A 16061-nucleotide genomic window follows, 5' to 3' on the forward strand; every position below is an offset into this window, starting at 1 on the left:
TCACATACTAAAGGTCCATCTCCACCAGTTTAAGCATCTGCTATGCTTATAGATATGCTCAGGCACACTCAGAATTGCTGATATGTCACAGGTCTTTACAGTACAGTTACAAGTGCTCCTTTTTGGAGTAAATCTTGTAGTGCTTCTTCCTGCACAAATTCATTGCATACTAGTGTGAAGGGGAGCTTACAGTTGCCCCTCACTGTAATTACATTGTTTTGAACATGCTATCACTCTTCCCTTTAATAAAAGTTTTAAATAACATTTGCAAAATGTGATCAAATTTTAATATTATTTGTCTATTGTGACAGGGTTGGGCCAGATGGCTATAAGAGGCAGATATATTAGCCCCTGGCTAAGTAGGTCCCTTTTCCCTGGGTAAAGTAACAGGGAAGGTTCCAGAACAATCAGGAACCTTCTGGAGACAAGACAGGCTGATTAGAACACCTGCAGCCAATCAAGAAGCTGCTAGAATCAATTAAGGCAGGCTAATCAGGGCACCTGGGTTTTAAAAAAGCTCATTTCAGTTTGTGGTGTGCATGTGAGGAGCTGAGAGTGAGAATGCAGACTGTTGGAGGACTGAGGAGTATAAGCATTATCAGACACCAGGAAGAAGGTTCTATGGTGAGGATAAAGAAGGTGTTGGGAGGAGGCCATGGGGAACTAGCCCAGAGAGTTGTAGCTGTCACCCAGCTGTTCCAGGAGGCACTCTAGTCAGCTGCATTCCACAGGGCCCTGGGCTGGAACCTGGAGTAGAGGGCGGGCCCGGGTTCCCCCCAAATCCTCCCAACTCCTGGTCAGACACAGGAGTCGTCGACCTGGACTGTGAATTCAGAAAAACGGCCAAGCTGAGGGCTGCCGTGAAACTCCAAGGTGAGCAAATCCACCAATAAGTGCAAGACCCACCAAGGTAGAGCAGGAACATTGTCACACTATATAATTGGAATGTTCCCACTTCTTTCCAGAAGTCGAGTAAAATACCAAAAACAAAAGGATAATTTATATCCTGTCATGACAAATATCAGTCTCTGAAACTAATTTTAAAACTTGAATAAAAAGTATTTAAATTTGTATGTCCTTTATAATTAAGATGGAGCTTTCCCTTTCTTAAACTCCAGTAAAAAAGGAAATAAGTGTGGCATTTATTTTGTAACTTTTTTTTTAATCCACAGTGTTAGAGATGTCTAGTTAAACAGATGTCTTAATTTTTTTATTTTAGCCTGCCTATCTCCTGTGAGGCTTCTGCATTAAACTGCACTGTTATACGCATTTCTATTCAATCCCTGCTGCAGTCACAGGTGGTTTTCGAACCACAAATCCATGCACAAACATGGAGTTTTAATATTACCCACTGCTAGCCAGAAGATTGCAATGAATTCATTATGCACATTCCAATTGAAGATTTTATTCATACATCACATGAATTCTACTTAGAATATATAAATAAACTTTCAGTGTGCTATGCTAAGCAGAGCATTGTGTTGCCACTTATCTGCATTTTGACAAAGATGAAACAAACTTTTGATGGCTCTCTAATTGAAATTATGTCAAACGCCTTGTCTATTGTCAGGTAATAGTCTTGAAATCTATCTTTGAATTACTGATCTGAACAGGAAGAAATTGTATAAATTGTTTAGTGGTATCTACCTGTGCACCCCCCCATACCCTCACCCCATTCTCTACCTACCAAACTTGAGTGGGGGAAAGCTCAGGGCTTGTGCCCTGCAGCAGGGTGACAGGGCTAGGAGCTTCAGCCCTCTGGGGAGGGAGTGGTGTCTCAGGGCTTCAGCAGGAGCGGGGCTGAACCCCTGAGCCCCAGCAGGCGCATCCGGCACTCTGATTTCTGAAGATTATCAGATGCGGCTAGAAGAGCCAATAAGTTTGGCCACCCCTAGCCAATTGCATTCAGTTACCACAGTAAGGAGACTGGCCTAAGAACCTGAATACAACTAAAAAAAAAAAAAACAACAAAAAAAAACGGTGGATTCAGTAGAAAAATATAATGTAAAATTATGGTAGGCATTTTCTGACTTGAATTTATTTCAGCCCTTTGACTACATGCACATGCAAGTTGTTTGCACAGAACTGTACAGACAAGCTATGTAAGTTGCACTCCCCAAATATTTAAAAATCATGTGGTTGACAGAATCATTTGACTTAACAGAGAACACACCACTGAGATGAATGGGGGCAGTTTACATTTGAGTTGTTTGTGCTTGGTTCATACTTAAAATGGGGTTTTTTCCCCCCCACAGATATAAGGACAAGAAACTATTTTTTTTTTAATGACATCTTGCATTTCACAGAATCTGAATCATTAATATGGGATGGGGTGGATGTCTCAAGCAGGCCACATGTTTACCACCTCTAAGTCTTTTCAATTTTTGTCTTTACACCTTTTATTGTGTATCTCTTTTTTTATAGTAATTTAAAGCGCATACAACTTAATTTATACAAAAATGTATACTTGATATAGACTGTAAACCCTCACTTTCTCAAAGTACAGAAGCTCATTCAACAATAGTTCTAGATTTGATTTGTTTGGTTCTCTAGTTTTTCTGGTCATTGCTACCACGCGCCTTTGTACAGCTTTCCCATCATAATACTGTCGTAGTTTCAAATCAGGTATTTATACATTGTTCTCCCTGAAATTGAATAGGTAAATGTTCCTCATTAATATTTATGGAGTTTGCAAGTTTACTGTCAGATGAAGTGTTTTATTCTTGCCCATGATTGAAATTCCAAAACTTTTAATAAGTAGAAAAACTTAATAATGAAATGTTGAATTATAAGGCTTGCTATCGTGACAGTAATATGGAAAACTGTTTTACATTGTATATATCCAGGCTGAAGATGGACCATGCAAATTATTATTCTTTACTGTTGTCAAGTTATCCTCTTTATCTGCACTTGCGTTATATTTCAATAGTGTGGAAGTATTTTAAATTTTGTTTCTGAGTAAAACTCTAGCACAAGTTTATTTTTAAATGCGATAAAGGGCAAAAATGTTGAAAGGATCAGACTGAGAATTAAACTCCCACAATTAGGAAAGCCACAAGATGGCATCAAATTGTCAATTCTGTCCCTTGCTGCTAAAACTGTTTCCTTCAAAAGGTCAGAAAACAGTGCAATCAGTTTGTGATATTTTCATATAGAAACCATTTGGGTAGCGGATGAGCAGCGATATAAGGCATACAAATTTTGAAAGCTTCACTCTCTGCTGTAATTCATGACTTAAATAGCAGCAATAAGCAATTTCTTTTTAAATAATCAGCCCCCACCCAAATTGCACTACATTAGAGTGTAAGCTAACTTGTATGCACAAAAGATTCCTCCAAGGAAAAATAGAATATGCTTCTTGGGAAAAGGTTGTACAACACAGTGTATATCTGTCCTATAGTCTTAGGGGTATTTTCCCAAATTGTAGTAATGATTTATGTTATGGCAATACCAGACTTAAAGAAAATTACTTTGTCAATTCACCAGTCAATTGATATAATTCAAACTCTGAATGTTAATGCTCCTTCAGACTTTAGAAATAGTCAGTATTTAAGTGTACAGTGGGACCTGACTAAAGACAGGGAATTCCATTGACAGTTACTGAATTTTGCAAATTATTTCAGCAAAAAAGCAAGAATAATGCATCACAAAATATTTAATTCACTTATGACAATTTTAAATTAAGGAATATGAGGAAAAATAGTATCCTTCATAAAAGTTAATATGACTAGAGTTGGTTAAATCTGTGACAGCTGGGAAACTCCCTGTTGCTTTTGTGAGGATAAGTAAGGTAACGTTTTCGTCACGGGTATTTTTAGTAAAAGTCATGGACAGGTCACAGGCAGTAAACAAAAATTCATGGCCCATGACCTGTCCATGACTTGTACTATATATCCCTGACTAAAACTTGGGTGCTCTGGGGCAGGAGGCAGCCCGGGGCACCACGGGTGCTTGAGGAGGGCGGTGGCTCGGGGGGCTGGCGGGTGCTCTAGGGTGGGGGTGGGGGCTGGTAGGCTTCCTTCCCGGCTCTGCGTGGCTCCAAGAAGCAGCTGGCATGTCTCTGCAGCCCCGAGGCGGAGGTGCCCGATTACCTGCTCTGCACCTCCCATTGGCCAGGAACCAAGTCCAGTGGGAACTGTGTGGGCGGTGCTTGCAGGCAGAGGCAGTGCACAGAGCCTCCTGGCTTGCCATGCCTTCATCTAGGAGACGAGGGAAGGACATGTTGCCGCTTCCGGGGAGCCCCTAGAGATAAGTGCTGCCCCAAGCCCTTCCCACACCCAAACTCCTTCTGCTTCTGGGGATGGGGGTGCGGTGGCCCGAGACCGCCCCTAGTGGTCACTGCAAAAGTCACAGAGGTCTCGGAAAATCACAGAATCTGAGACTTCCGTGACAAACTTGCAGCCTTAATGATAAACTGTGATGTTGTACTGCAAAATATTCCCCAAATACGATTATTTTTCAAAATTTCTAGCTACTCAGTATATTGACTAGTATTAAAGTAAGTCAGATTGGGGCCACATTGTGCTGAGTGCTGTACAGATGCATAGTAAGAGACTGTCTAAAGAACTTAGTATCTCTTAAAATAAGATCAGCAAGGCAGTGTAACTATCGGAGGAAGACAAGATAGAGTTACGTTGACAGGAAGGTGTAGTTGTGTGTACAGGTTTCATGCACAATTTATAGGTTTGATGGTTTTTAAAGATAGAAACAATAGCTTTATGCATAGCTAGATTTAAGTCTCTGTCCCTTGCTGCTAAAATTGTTTTCTTCAAAAAGTAGCAAACAGTGCAGTCAGATTGTGGATTTTCATATAGAAATCCGATGAGCATCGATATAATGTATGCAAATTTTGAAAGTTTCACTCACTAGCTAACTTCTAGTTCCAGAATCTTACTGTGAAAATGGAATGTACCATATGATGATTGATGAGAGACTGGTTGTAGTTTAGGAAGTTTTAAAGCCAAAATAGAAAAATATCTGAAAAAGCAAGAGCTGAGTAGAATATAACAAAAAACTTAATTTCAAGGACATGTAAGAATATCAGAAATTATCTTTTGTTTTCTTTGATTATGTGCAAAGAGTCAAATTTTTAGATGTATTGTATTTTGTATTTATGCCAGTGATACAGGTCTGTTGTGATAATTAAGCCAATAAATTTACTTTGTGAGCTCAATTGTAAAAAGTATGTAAACGTTTATAAAACAATTTATAATAACAAAAGATGACAAGATAGGTCAAGTTACTCTCAATAATGAATGTTATTAAGAGAACCAGACAGACTGTATTAGTCCAAATAAAAAGACCATATTGATATAATTCAAGAACTCTGTTGTAATCAGGCTTGGTAAAAACAGAAGACAGGAAACTGTCAATTAATTAATGAACCAAAATTGATGAGTCAGATATTAAGCCTAACTGGTGGAGGGAATAATGAGTGGATGGGCTATTTTACTCATCACTCCCTTTGTGTGTCCTTTAAAGAAAGAGACTGGGGCGGGGGAGACACAGAAGAACAGATTGAGGCTACTGAAGCAAACTTCACCATCGTGGCTGCTACCTGAGGCCGCTACTCCTTTTTAATCCTAATCCTGAGAGATGTCCTGACCAGACTGGACCAGAAAGAGGGACGCAGATAATACTGCCACCTCTACCAGCTCCAGCTGAATCCCATACACCACTTGGGTTTCACATTTTAACAGCAACAGCTCCAGTTCATCTCAACTTAATACTTCTCTTTTCCCAAAAAGGACAGTTGTTGTCATCTTTGATACCACTAAGAGGCTCTCAAACAAGGGTTTTTTTCCCTTCTACAATTCTCTCCAGCTAAAAGGGAAAAGAAATGTTAAAATGAAAGCCTTACTTAATACTTAACTGTTTCTCCATCTTTTCTGTACCTTTAATAAAAGTTTAAAAGGATTTCAATGGTGTGTTTGCCACAGTTCCAAGCAGGCTGAGGTCTCTGTATACCAAACTCTGAACCTTGTTTAACATAGTTTAATGTTGGACATTGACTGGGTTATGTTAACACCTTTGGTCATTTATTACATCTAAATTTATACAACAGTGCCCATTCACCAGAGGCTCTGTTACGTAGTTGAAGTTTGTGAGAAATATGCTTTAAGATTAAAGTTCCCTTGATGCATATTTTGAGTTTAGTCTGATACTACAGGAGCAAAGAGTATTGAAATGGAATTAATGACTCTTTACTGAAAACACATACATTGGATGCTGTTATTGCGTATCTGAATATATAATAATAAATGAGGTTGATACTCACACCTAAAAGCGAAATGGTAGTTACCTGGGAGCAGGAAAACAGATAATGAAAGCTGATTAAGTCGTGAGTTGGCAAAATACAATGTTGCAAGGTAAATTAGGAAGACTAAACTAACTTGTTTGTGATTAAAATATTGTGGAAGAAGTCTGTCTAAGGAAGATTTGTGCTTTTAAAAATACAGGTTTTGTGACTAATTACTGAATTTGTTTATGAATATTCATAATCTTTTTACCAATCTGACAGTTAATGCATAAGAATTAGGTATGTCATCCTTTGAGCAAAAACGTTCCATGTTATTCAGAAACTTTTATGAGGCAATGAGGGTAATTCGTTCAATAGGTGCGATCATTGCTACTTCACGTGATGCTTACTATATCAAGTACATTTTTCAAGTTAGCGCCTCTCCCCTTCCCCCCGGAAAACTGTAGTATTACAGTACGTATCTGTAGTGATTGTTGACATATAAACTGAACTCCAGCCAATGAACATTAGAATCTTTACCTTTACTTGCAAACAACTGAAATGTGCGTGGTCCTGCCCCTTTGCCCGTTAGTGGTGAGTTTCCCCGCCTGTCACGTGGGAGACTGGGGTTGATTCCCTGATGGAGAGCACAATACCTTTGTGGGGGAGGGATAGCTCAGTGGTTTGAACATTGGCCTGCTAAACCAGGGTTGTGAGTTCAATCCTTGAGGGGGCCATTTAGGGATCTGGGGCAAAAATTGGGGATTGGTCTTGCTTTGAGCCGGGGTTGTACTAGATGATGTCCTGAGGTCCCTTCCAATCCTGATATTCTATTATTCTATTTATTCTCTACTTAAAATCAGCAACTTTTTTTTTTTTCAGGGCAACAAAATTATCATGCGTATGACTTTTGTGCCAGTATGTATTTTTCTCCAACTTGATGATATATTTGTCTCATTGCAGGAAATTTTAAACAAGTAGTACAAGAAATCTTGTACTCATTAAACAGTTATTAATAATCCTCCTACTACATGGTTTGCACAGTTTTTAATGTGAGGGTCAGAAAGATTAAATCATCAGTAATCTTAAAGGGAAAAGAGGTGGAATAAAGCAATTTTGAAGTAAGATGCCTTTATAGGAGTAGGGTAGCAGCCATGTAGTCTATATCTGCAAAAAGAAAAGGTGCCACAAATACTCCTTTTCTTTTTATAGGAGTATTTATCAGTTGTCAACAATTCATTAGCTGTTTTTACTGAAAAGTTGGAATGCTTGGTGTGATGGATCTTTGTAAGCTGTCTAAAGTAAATTTCATCCATCATCTTCCTGTCGATGATCCCATACTCTGAGGAGAGTCTCAGTTGCTTATTGTTCAGTTTTATTCCTTCATTGTTTTGAATAAGACAATTTCACAAAATGTTCTTGGCTTTTTCTGTTACTCGATGGGAAAAGTGCTGCTTTTCCTCTCCTAGCCATGTATTTCTGTACTACTTCATGCATGAATCTTCAGCTTGCTGATGGCTTTTTGAATCGTGGTTGAACTCCTCTTTGTGCTTCTTTTCTCTCCTTCATTACAATCCTTACTTTGACCTTAATTCTTTTTTCTTCATTTCTCTGAAGAGTCCAAATATTTTTCCTGTCCCAGATGCTGGTCACCTTTTGTATATTATCCATTCATTTAAATAGAATTGTTGAAATTATTTGCTACAGCACAACTAATCAGATATCTTGACACTTCACAGTTTTAAATGCTTCCATTTTCTAGTTATTTGGTGGTATTTATATTTTTCCTTTGACTTCAGGTGTGAATCATTGATCATTGGTTTGCTCTACAATAAAGATGAAAATTCAGGGAAAAACATGTGCCCCTTGGAAATTATAATATCCTCAGGATAGTTTTGTATACATGTTGTTCTGGCATTGTATGTATATTCTATTGAAGAAAGAAACCACACGTACATATAAACTACAAAAAATGTTTTACAGAACAAAAGTTTGCCATTATAATTCATAATGCCAAGACCACAAAACTAAGATAATCAGATGTACAATTCTTCTTAGTGCCAATTTCTGTGTGCTACCCATCAGAAAACAGATGCTATGAGACAGCATGCTGTTCAAAACAACAATTTATCATAAAAATTATTTTTTAGCCTTCGAAGGTGGTGTATAATGTTCTACAGTAAATATGAATTAGCTGTGTCCTTTGGAAATGTGCCATATGGTTTTAACATTAAGTACAAGTGATTTATCCAGGGTAGCTTGGAGAGGGATTTTTAGGAGCTGGCCTTGTGCTAGTTCTCAGCACTGCCTTGCAAGCCTGACTGTTAGATTCCTAATCTCCCTTCTCCACCCTGTGTAGCTGGCAGGTGCTGTCATTGCTCTCAGACCTTGGGATTGAGTGTGCCCTCTCTCTAGTGGCTCCTACAACTGATTTAAGGAGTGGTTTTATTGAAGAGTTCCATCCTGTCTAACCTAGCTAGAAGTATGACAACTACAACATAACGTTTGTGTAGTGAGGATTTGCTCAGGGCTCGTAGAACAAGGTGTGAAATTGGGATGTCGGAGAATGGAGCTGTGTGGATAGCAATGCCTCATTGCCTCCTTAACCAGTGCTAATACTAGAAGAGTGATTATTTAATGAATAGGTGACTTCCTTTTTGCTTGTCCTGTGTAGTATCTAAGATTTCAAGTATGTACTGCTTTCTTACGGGTCCTTTCTTGTATAGTGTTCGTCCAGGTTTCATAATTTTCCCCATGCAGCTTAAATGGTGGTTCTTTAAAATGTGGAAGATTAGCGAATGTTATTGCATGGTATAAAAGGGGCTTCATACTCTAGGAAATAACTTCTTATCTTTCTGCTATTGAGTGATCACTTGTAGCATTAACATATAGTCAGATGAGAGCTAATTGTGCCTCTTGTCATACATTCCAAATCCATTTCAGTATAGGATGCTGCTTTCCAGGTTTTGTTGGGCTTTTTTCACTTAACTACTCTAATGATGTAGTAGAGACATTTCTCCTCTCAGACATTGTCTCCCATCTCTCTCTGACTTTTTAATATCCAACTACAATGCATAAACATGTATTGTCCCTTGAAAATGCCAGCCAAAGGAGGTTAGGTAACCAAATCTCACTGAATGGGAATTGGGAGTCTAACTCCCTTTTCCTCCTTTTCCATTAGCTGGAAGCTTCTGCTAAAATGACTAGCAGTGAACATAGTTGGCAATGTTAGTATTTGTTAGGCTTCAGAGTTAACACACACTTAAGATGAATGGGAGTAGTTTACTACACGTAGTTCCTTTTTTTTTTTTTTCCTGTATATTTGGCTGGAAGTACTCAAGTTGTTCAGCATATCGCAGGGACAAAGAATGTAGTATGCCTTGCCCAGTCCTGTGGGTGGAAGTCTAGTGATTTTCCTCAAACTTAGTCACAAAATGCTGAAACTCTGCACTCTGCTCTCATGCTAGAATGTGTCTGGAGGGTTGCAGACTTCTTCTTCAACTTGGCATGTCGCATCTGCATTCCTGTACTCTTTCCTCTCCACCTTCCACTACTTCTATTGCCATGTTTTAGCAGGTGGATCAGAAGAGCTGTATGTTCTTATGCACAAACAGATGACTTTTTCAGGTTGGTTAGCTGGTATTTTAAAAAGTTTTTCAATTAATAATTAAATTATATTCATACGATAGGGGAAACAAGGCAACAATTTGAGGAAGGGCTACGTGGTATAAATATGACTGACTTTACTCTCTGAAAATCAAACAGTATGGACTTCTGTACAAAGTCAGAGAATAGTGCTCTGGTATGATCTAAAATTCTGTTTAAAACTGAGTAGCTATGGCTTTTTCTGTGTTTGTGAGCTTTTTGTCTTTATCTGTGGGTGCTTGCTATGATTCTCTCCCCACACCCCCATCCATGTCTTTCAGGAAATTTACTAATTTGGGATTTTTTTTCCCATTAAGTTTATGGGAGGCAACATGAAGGGTTGTATTAAAAATATACAATTAAAACCCCTTTGTGGCAACATTATCTTCATGCAGACCGTGACATTGACTTTTCTGTAAAATGGACTGTGGAAATCTTCTTCTCACTTTCTCAGGAAACAGAAGAGGGGTGTTGAATCTCGCATTCCATCTGTTCTTTAGTTGCAAGGGATCTCTCTAAGGTAGCCATCCTTTGCTCTTGCCAGCTTGGCTTGCTGCTTTGCTCTTAGAATGAAATGATTTGACTTGTATCAATTTCTGTGCAGTTGAATAATTACTCTGAAAGGACAGTGGCAAAAAATAGCTTGTCCAGAGCAGAGATGCAGCATGTCTTGCAAAAATTATTTTAAAAGTTAATGTAGCAGCCAACATAGACCATGGTATTTTAACAAACCAAAAACAGCACAGAGAAATTCAGCATTAATCCTTTTCTTCTAAGAAGGAAGTTAAATCCTTGCATCAAGGTCAGCAGCAGAGCAGTTGCTTTAGAAGTTGGACAAGCTAACTGTATACTAAGATGAGTCCTACCCATATGTAATTAATCAGGCATTTTCTTTTGAAGTTCAGTGGAGAGGTGTCTGACTGAATTTGAGCCTTTTAGAAAGTTGACAACTGATGCATCCTTGTGCTCATATCACAGTTTTTTGTAGATCAAGATTTGGGTTTAACTTACATGGGAGAAATGTTAAGATTTAGAGGGTTTGTGTGACTTTAAAAGTGTCATTGATCTTGTAGCTCCTGGTCTTCAGTCTCCTACTGATGAATTTTCTTAGTTACAGAGCAGTGTTACTTGTTTACATAGCCATGTGGGAATCATGTGATGACCTCCCTTTCATACAGCTCTTTTGAAAATCATTCCCCATTTAGGGTTGCTGAGCACTGCATAACAATGGTATTTTGCAGTTCAGTGTTTTTAATGTCTCAATGATTTCCAGATCAAGTGTATGATCAGTTTACATATCAAAAAGTGATTATTCAGTCAGACCTGTAAACTTAAGCTAGTCCTTGTTGCATTTGTGCATTATCTAAGGATTTTATATCCAATATCGGTTCACAGGAATGAGAACAGAATTTGTCCTTCCATTTGAAACTACTGTAATGTTGATTCAGAACCAATTACAATTGGCTCACTCTTGGCTAATGTGTTGGCTCTGCAGAGTGAACAGGAGTAAAGAGTGGCGGTACAGATTTGTTTTTCTATGTTAAAGTAAACAGATAAGACAGGGAAGACTCACATTCTCAGATGTACTGAGCAAGAAGGTACAGTTTTTATATACAGACTTTTCAGAACAGAAATGCCTTTCAAAATCCTGGCCATAACATTCCAGTCCAGAGCATCTCATGAGTAGATTCAGAGAATAATACCAGTTTTGGTTTTCGATGTGGACAGTCATCCACTTTCATTCACATATTATATCTTGTCCAAGTGATGTATGTAAAAGGAGAAGCACTGTTTGCTAGTGGATAGAGCAGTGCCCTGCACTGGGACTTGGGAGGCCTGGGTTCTATTTCTGGCTCTGCTTCTAGACCAAGATTTCCCAGCTGTCAAGGTTCCTTCCCCACTCTGAACTCTAGGGTACAGATGTGGGGACCTGCATGAAAACCCCCTAAGCTTATTTTTACCAGCTTAGGTTAAAACTTCCCCAAGGTACAAACTATTTTATCTTTTGCCCTTGGACTTTATTGCTGCCATCACCAAGCATCTAACAAACATATAACAGGGAAAGAGCCTGTTTGGAAAGTCTTTCCCCCCAAAATCCTCCCCAAACCGTACACCCCCTTTCCTGGGGAAGGCTTGATAAAAATCCTCACCAATTTGCATAGGTGAACACAGACCCAAACCTTGGATCTTAAGAACAAGGAAAAAGCAATCAGGTTCTTAAAAGAAGAATTTTAATTGAAGAAAAAAAAGTAAAAGAATCACCTCTGTAAAATAAGGTTGGTAAATACATTACAGGGTAATCAGATTCAAAACACAGAGAATCCCTCTAGGCAAAACCTTAAGTTACAAAAAGACACAAAAACAGGATCTACATTCCATTCAGCACAGCTTATTTTATCAGCCATTTAAACAAAACAGAATCTAACGCATATCTAACTAGATTAATTACTAAGTTTTAAGACCCCATTCCTTTGCTGTTCCCGGCAAAAGCCTCACACAGAACAGAGACAGTTTCTCCCCCCCCCCCCTCCCCCATCTTTGAAAGTATCTGGTCTCCTCATTGGTCATTTTGGTCAGGTGCCAGTGAGGTTATGCTAGCTTCTTAACCCTTTATAGGTGAAAGGGTTTTTCCTCTGGCCAGGAGGGATTTTAAAGGTGTTTACCCTTCCCTTTATATTTGACACCAGCTGAGTCACTTCACCTCTCTGCTTCAGTTGCCCTATCTAATGACACTGACCTCCCTTGGATAGACCATTAATGTGCAAAGAGAGGTTTTATTTTTAATTTTCAGACTTTTTAAGTCCAAAACAGTGGTTGTGAAGAGTTTTCTCCATATTTAGTTGTTGGTAGAATGTTATGTCCTAAACATCATTAAAAAGCTGTTTTACATTTAACCAAAATGAAATCTGAATAAGAGGAAAGCTATTCATGTAAATGTTAACTTTTTTTTTTTTTTTTTTTTTTTTCAAAGGAAGGTGCTTCGGCCAGGAAAACTCAAACCCCAGCAGCACAGCCTGTGCCAAGACCAGGTAAACAGAATTGCTTTATTTGTGTATTATCTGGAATGAAAGCATTTTGTGTTAGGACAAGATTGTAGCTAAAATCCTTATACATTTTAAGTTATGTATTGGAAATATATAGCCACTGTGTATTAATTAACATATTATCGTTGCAGTGGTCCAAGGTCTGGGATTAGCTATGCTCACCCTGAACTATTACAGATATAGCACTGCTAGGTTGATGGACTAGTGGTAGTTTTACAGTCTGACTTCTTGTGAACTACCATAGCTAGAATCAAATACCATATACTCTTGGAATGCTTTGAAATCCAACTTTGGCACACCATAAAACTTTAATTTCTAGACCTAGCAATTCAAGAGCTACTGGTGCCCAAAACTTAAGGTATTTGTATGGGGTGGGGGTGATATTTTGAGTTGAATTTAACAGCTGATTTCTTATGAACCATTAAAGCAAAAAACCCTGTGCTTTATGCTTTCTGCAAATATTTAATACCAGCATTGAAATGGTGTGTAGTATTAAATTTCTCTTCTGTAGTTCTTGAGACTGGCAGCTAAAATGTTGAAATCAAGCAGTCATTCTATTTACCACCACTTCCATGATTAAGTTTCAATATGACTACATCTGTTAAAGCTAGGAAAAATCTGTAACTGGTACAAATGCGTTCAGTGATGGTATTGTTCTTCCAAGCACTCGTCTTGGCCCAGTGATAAGGGTGGGGAGAAATGCCATCCTGGCATGATTTTTTTTCTTAGTCATGCATTGGGCACTCCTATTAATTTTCAAGAACCTTTCCACAAATTCCCTTTCTTAAGCATTCACTAAGCATCCCAAAATGTGATAGGTGCTATCCAGATATTATTAGTAGTAGAATTAGCGTTACGGTAGTTCTTAGAACCCCAGCTAAGATCATGGCTTCCTTCGAATATCTTACAATATTGGTGGCTTACATGCCGAGACAGCTTTTGTGTTTTGGGAGACCAGAGGAATTGATGGGAGAGGAGTAAGAGCACAGGAGAATGTGAGAGTGGGAGAGGATGGGTTTGAGAGAAGAATCAGGGATATAAGGGGGATGAAAAGGACAGATTCAGGGAGTGGAGGTATAGTGGAAGGGTGTTGACTAAAATCGAAAACTGGTGTAGTGGGGCAGGAGCAAAAACTCTTACTAGCATTGTGGACCCCCAAATCCCCCCCCAAATCATTACTGATGTGATCATAACACACAACATATTGTGCATCAAAATCATAGAATCATAAAAATGTAGGGCTGGAAGGGACTTTGAAAGATCATCTAGAACATCTCCCCATTTTGAGGCAAGACTAAGTATACCTAGAAGCCATTTAACTATCCCAACCCAAACAGTACAGTGTCTCAGACTTGGCCCCCACTATACTGAAAACCATACTACTCCTGGGGGAATTCTGCGCCTCTGCGCAATGCAGAATTTTGTAGAAATTAACGGGCCCGCAGAATTTCCTTTCCCCCACAGAAATGGCTGCAGTGCTGCTAGCCACCACTAGGGGTCCTGGAAGAGCCCAGCTCACACATAGAAGACGCTGCTTGGGGGAGGGGGAGGGAGCTAGAGGGTTCCTGGCAGCTGCAGTTCCCAGCATGCCCTGAGGGAAGGAAAGGGCAGTGTGCAGGAAACTTCGTGCAACCCTGGGACCAAGCATCAGGATGTTTCTCCCTCTGGATCCTGGGACTCGGGTGGGGTCTGAGCGGACCCCATGGTGGAGGTTTGGGGGCAGGTGGGGGGCAGCTGGGCTCTGGTGAGGGGAAAGAGGCAGGGAAACAGGAACTGCATTGTCATAGGGGTTTCCTCTCTGCTCCTGAGGGAATCGGACATACTTGACAGGTACCTTGAAATAAATCACCAAAATAATTGAAACTGGTATGATTATGTAGTATTTTGACAAATAACATTTGCAGAATTTTAAAATATTGTGCACAAAATTTAATTTTTTTGGTGCAGAGTGCCCCCAGGAACACCATACTTATTTTCTCTTCTCCCCTTTAATTTTATAATCTGTGATATTCCCTAGTGCCTTAGCATAATGAGGTTGTCATTGATTTGCTCATGTTAAATACATACATTGAGAAAAGTGGACTGTTACAACTAGTAAATTTTGAAAGATTGGGGGAAATTTGTTTACAGAACTTGGTCAGGTGTAGATACTGTGAAGATGTTTGCCAAGGCCATATTGTTTTGGGAAGTGTTATGCAAGAATTTTTTTCATAGCTTTGTCAAATTTAGTGATGCTCTTTTAAGCTTTTCACTAAGCAGTGAATAGTGATGTTGCTAAAGCAAAATGTAAAACTACTGCTTTGTGTGACCTGGATAGATCACCAGATGTGGGTATATACCTTGTTAATTCCTTGGGATCTTTTTAGTGAAAGTAATGCTTAAAGATTTGCTTTTGTAAAATAGTTTCCCCATGAAAGTTTATTAAATATTGAATAATATTCTAAATCATTTTTAGCTTGTGCTGTGTTATTGTGATTCCTTTTGTTCTTGTTTATCTTCCCAATTGTTTCAGTGCTAGAAAGGTCACCCTGTCTGTCATATTTATCTGACTAGGACTGTTGAGAATATGAATGTATTTGGAATTGACAAACAAGGATATGAAAAGGAAAGAAATAGCAAGAGTAGAAATCCAAATGGATAAACCACTGTCATCAACATGGCCACACTGCTAGATGAAATTTCACATGTGTATTTGTATATTAAAAAAGGTTAGGTTGGTGTTGCCCCCTAGTTAGCCTTCCATATATTGTAAGGTGCAAAGAGAATTAAGAACAGAGATATTAAGGATCTGGAGCAAGTATGTCTCTTGGATTTTTGCTCCAAAATGGATTCATGTCATGCCCATTCTGGGACACTTGTTTCCTCATCTTTTTAAAATATTAGATTAATAGCAGAGCAGGTATCAGGACTATGTCTTCAGGAGAATGTTGTCCTTTTATAGCATAGGAATGTTTGCTCAGTCCATCAAATGAAAGTATTTTGTCATACTTGAGCTAGAGACCTATCATTTCAGATTTTTTGTTTAAATTTTAAATTTTTTTATAGTGTATTTGTTGAATATAATAGTTTAACGTTAAAACCAGGTGGACAAATACAGCTTTATGCCTTCCAGAAAGAAACAGTATTTATTTGGG

General features: G+C 38.8%; 1 protein-coding gene across 1 annotated transcript in view; it reads left to right on the forward strand.

The window, feature by feature from the left end:
- CDC73 (cell division cycle 73) overlaps nt 1-16061 on the forward strand; it is a 174699-nt gene that overhangs the window by 117466 nt on the left and 41172 nt on the right. Inside the window, 1 exon segment of the mRNA XM_038412685.2 lies at nt 12855-12912. Within this exon segment, the coding sequence (XP_038268613.1) occupies nt 12855-12912 (58 nt within the window).

The sequence above is a fragment of the Dermochelys coriacea genome, chromosome 8 (assembly GCF_009764565.3).
Source record: "Dermochelys coriacea isolate rDerCor1 chromosome 8, rDerCor1.pri.v4, whole genome shotgun sequence".
NCBI lineage: Eukaryota > Metazoa > Chordata > Testudines > Dermochelyidae > Dermochelys > Dermochelys coriacea.